Source organism: Piliocolobus tephrosceles, unplaced genomic scaffold, assembly GCF_002776525.5.
Source record: "Piliocolobus tephrosceles isolate RC106 unplaced genomic scaffold, ASM277652v3 unscaffolded_22735, whole genome shotgun sequence".
Taxonomy (NCBI): domain Eukaryota; kingdom Metazoa; phylum Chordata; class Mammalia; order Primates; family Cercopithecidae; genus Piliocolobus; species Piliocolobus tephrosceles.
The window spans coordinates 513-3,850 of record NW_022305127.1 but is presented as its reverse complement, the minus strand read 5'-3'; the positions used below and the strand labels follow the sequence as shown (position 1 = coordinate 3,850).

Below are 3,338 nucleotides of genomic sequence, written 5' to 3'. Positions count from 1 at the left end.
TTATTTATTCAGTGCCTACTACTGTGTGCTAGATGCCCTCTGGAAGCGTATAGTGATCATTTACTATGTTAAATATGTGCCAGACACTTTATGTGGTGAGGAATGAAAGCTGTAAAAAAGTGATAAGATTTAAGTTAAACATGCAGAATGAGTAGAACTTTTCTATGTAAAGAGGCAGAAGGATGATGTGGGCAGAAGATTATGTGTTTGGCAGAAGGAGCAGTGAGTGCAAAAGTAAGATGCTTGAGTGAACTTTGCAGGGTTTATGAGCAGTTCAGTTCTGCTAGTGCAAAATGTATGAGATGAGAATCGTTGGGAATGAAGTGAATACCTAAGGCAAGCTTATGACCGACTTTTTTTTTGAGATAAAGTCTCACTCTGTCACCCAAGCTGGAGTGCAGTGGTGTTCTCTTGGCTCACTGCAACCTCCACCTCCCGGGTTCAAGTGATTCTCGTGCCTCAGCCTCCCACGTAGCTGGGATTATAGGCGTGAGCCACCATTCCCAGCTAATTTTTGTATTTTTAGTAGAGACAGGGTTTCAGCATGTTTGACAGGTTGGTCTCAAACTCCTGACCTGAAGTGATCCACACGCATTGGCCTCCCAACTGCTGGCATTACAGGCGTGAGCCACCAGTCCCTGCCCAGACTTTTTAATACTATAGAAATGAGTAGATCTCAGGCTGGGTGTGGCGGGTCATGCCTGTAATCCCAGCACTTTGGGAGGCCAAGGTGGGCGGATCACGAGGTCAGGAGGTCAAGACCATCCTGCCCAACATGGTGAAACCCATCTCTACTAAAAATACAAAAAAAAAAAAAAAAAAAAAAATTAGCCAGGCGTGGTGACGCATGTCTGTAGTCCCATTTACTCAAGAGGCTGAGGCAGGAGAATCGCTTGAACCTGGGAGGCGGAGGCTGCAGTGAGCCGAGATTGTGCCACTGCACTCCAGCCTGGGTGACAGAGCAAGATTCTGTCTAAAAAAAAAAAAAAGAAAAGAGAAAAGAAAAAGAAACAAGTAGATCTTCTCCTGCAGGCCATGGGAGATTTACCAGGTAGAATGCTGTGGGCTGAAAATACTAGATGACCTAAATAACAGTGGCTAAAACAGTAGGCACCAGAGTTGTTCTGACGGTTCGGTGATATCACAGTGTTTTGTTCATTTCCGTTTTCATGGCTGACTAATTAGCAACAGCTACAAACATTATGGTCTCACTGACATTATCTGAAGGCTGAAAGGGTGGCTTTTCTTTGCATGTTTCTTTTAGTTAGGGAGAAGACTCAGAAGTGTGTGGTGGCCTTCCTGTAACATTTTATTGGCTGGGTCCTACCACATGCTCATTCCTAAACCAGGCACTGGGAAAGCAAATGTAATTACTGTGATGAGCTTAGAATAATCATTTCTTCTTTTGGAGTTGGGAGGGCTATTGGCATGATAAATATCCAAATAGACGTGTGTTTCTCCAGCAAGACAGAACAGGGAATCGCTATTGGGTGGGGAGACAGCAATGTTTACTGTAGGGATTCATTGGAGAATTGTGAGCTGGGGAGTCGCATGATTAGATTTGAGTATGAGGGCATTCTGGTTATGGTATAAAGCAGGGATTGGCAAGCTTTTTCTGTACAGGGCTTTGTCATGTGGTCTGTCATTCCTATTCAACCCTGCCGTTGAAGTATGAAAAAAGTCATAGATAATAGGTAAGCAAAGATGCATGACTGAACTCCAGTAAAACTTTATTTACAAAACTATAAGGCAGACTGGATTTGCCCCATGGCCTATAGTTTGCTGACCCCTCATATGGAGGGTAACTGGAAGATAACCACATAAAGAGACAGGGAAACAAAGGAAACATTTGCAGTTATCAGAACTATAGTTTCCTTGTCCTATCCTCAGACTAGTATCAGTCTGTGGTGAGGTTTTCACCCATCCATGGTGAAATCAATAAGGTTAAGGAGCTCAGTTATTCATTTAAAAATGCGACAGTGATAACGAACCAGGCATTGAACTTATTTTTAGTACAGATAAGAATTTCCATAATGATGCAGGCACTAAGAAAGCAAGGAACCCACAAGTGGTTACAGTTGAAAGAAGACCAAGAGTTTGATTTGCAAATGACAAAAAATATGAACGAAAATAGTGACAGTTGCAGTACAAATAACTATAAAAGCCTGAAACCTAAATTAGAAAATCTGAGTTCTTTACCACCAGATTCTGACAGGACATCAGAAGTATATCTATATGAGAAATTACAGCAAGACATACAAAAGTTTAAGAATGAGGTCGACACATTAGAAGAAGAGTTGCTGGCTTTGAAGAAAGAAACTGTTCAACTTCAGAAAGAGGTTGAAGAAGAAGTGGAGAAGCACAGAAGTAATAGAACAGAATCAACAGGAACCCTAACTGATGGTGCTACTGTTGGCAGTGATGATGATGGACTAAATCAGCAGATTCCTAGGAAGGAGAATGGAGACCATGACAGGTCTGCAGATAAAACATCTAATCAAAATAACAAGGTCAAAAACCAAATACATCCTGGGGCTGACTTTACTGACTCAGTGGAGCCATCTGAAATAGCCTCAGAGGACTGTGAGTTGTCTCATTCTGTTTATGAGAACTTTATGTTGCTGATGGAACAACTTACAATGGAGTGTAAAGATTCTGTTAGCCTATCAAGAATCCAAGACACATTTTTTTTATGTGAACCCTTACTGAAACTTAAGAATAATCGCTGTGACCGACTTAGAGTAAAAATTAAACACATGGAAAATACGGTCAGTGTACTACAAAATGAGCTATTTGAAACAAGACAAAATTACAGTTAGAGCTTCAAAAAATTGAATGGGAGAAAGAGCTGTACGATTTGAGATTTGCCTTAAAACAACAAAATGAGGAGAAAAGAAATGCCAATATATTGTATAATAAATATCGTGAACAGTTAAGAATAAAAGAAAAGGAATATAAGAAAGTGGTTGAAACAAAGCAACAACTTGAATGGAATCTGAGAAGACTTGTTAAAGAATTGAGGACAGTAGGAATGAACGTGGATCCGGTTATGCAGGAGCAAAACGATGCTGAGAAGCAAATTTCTGAAGAACAGAATGCCAGAATATTACAAGATCAGATTCTGACTAGGAAAGAAAAGGAACTAGAAATGGCTCAAAAGAAAATTAATTCTGAGAAAAGACCCTCTGGCGGTCTTGGCCCGGGAATATGGTGGTTCCAAGCACAGTGCTCTACTGAAATGGTGCCAGAAGAAGACACAAGGCTATGCGGACAGTATCTGTTTTCTGTAAAAGTCAGAAAAGGAAGTAATACCTGATGTGCAGTCCATGCCAGCAAAG

General features: G+C 40.9%; 1 protein-coding gene across 1 annotated transcript; it reads left to right on the top strand.

The window, feature by feature from the left end:
• Nucleotides 1–969: 969 nt before the first annotated feature.
• Nucleotides 970–2,923, top strand: LOC111533728 (coiled-coil domain-containing protein 144B-like). The gene is made up of 2 exons (XM_026450613.1): nt 970–2,652; nt 2,863–2,923. The coding sequence occupies exons 1-2, from the start codon at nt 2,034–2,036 to the stop codon at nt 2,871–2,873; spliced, it is 630 nt and encodes a 209-aa protein (XP_026306398.1). The 5' UTR covers nt 970–2,033; the 3' UTR covers nt 2,874–2,923.
• The last annotated feature ends 415 nt before the right edge of the window (nt 2,924–3,338 follow it).

Bases quoted from the DNA above. Each gene is read 5' to 3' on its own strand.
- LOC111533728 (XM_026450613.1), top strand. From the start codon at position 2,034: ATGATGCAGGCACTAAGAAAGCAAGGAACCCACAAGTGGTTACAGTTG.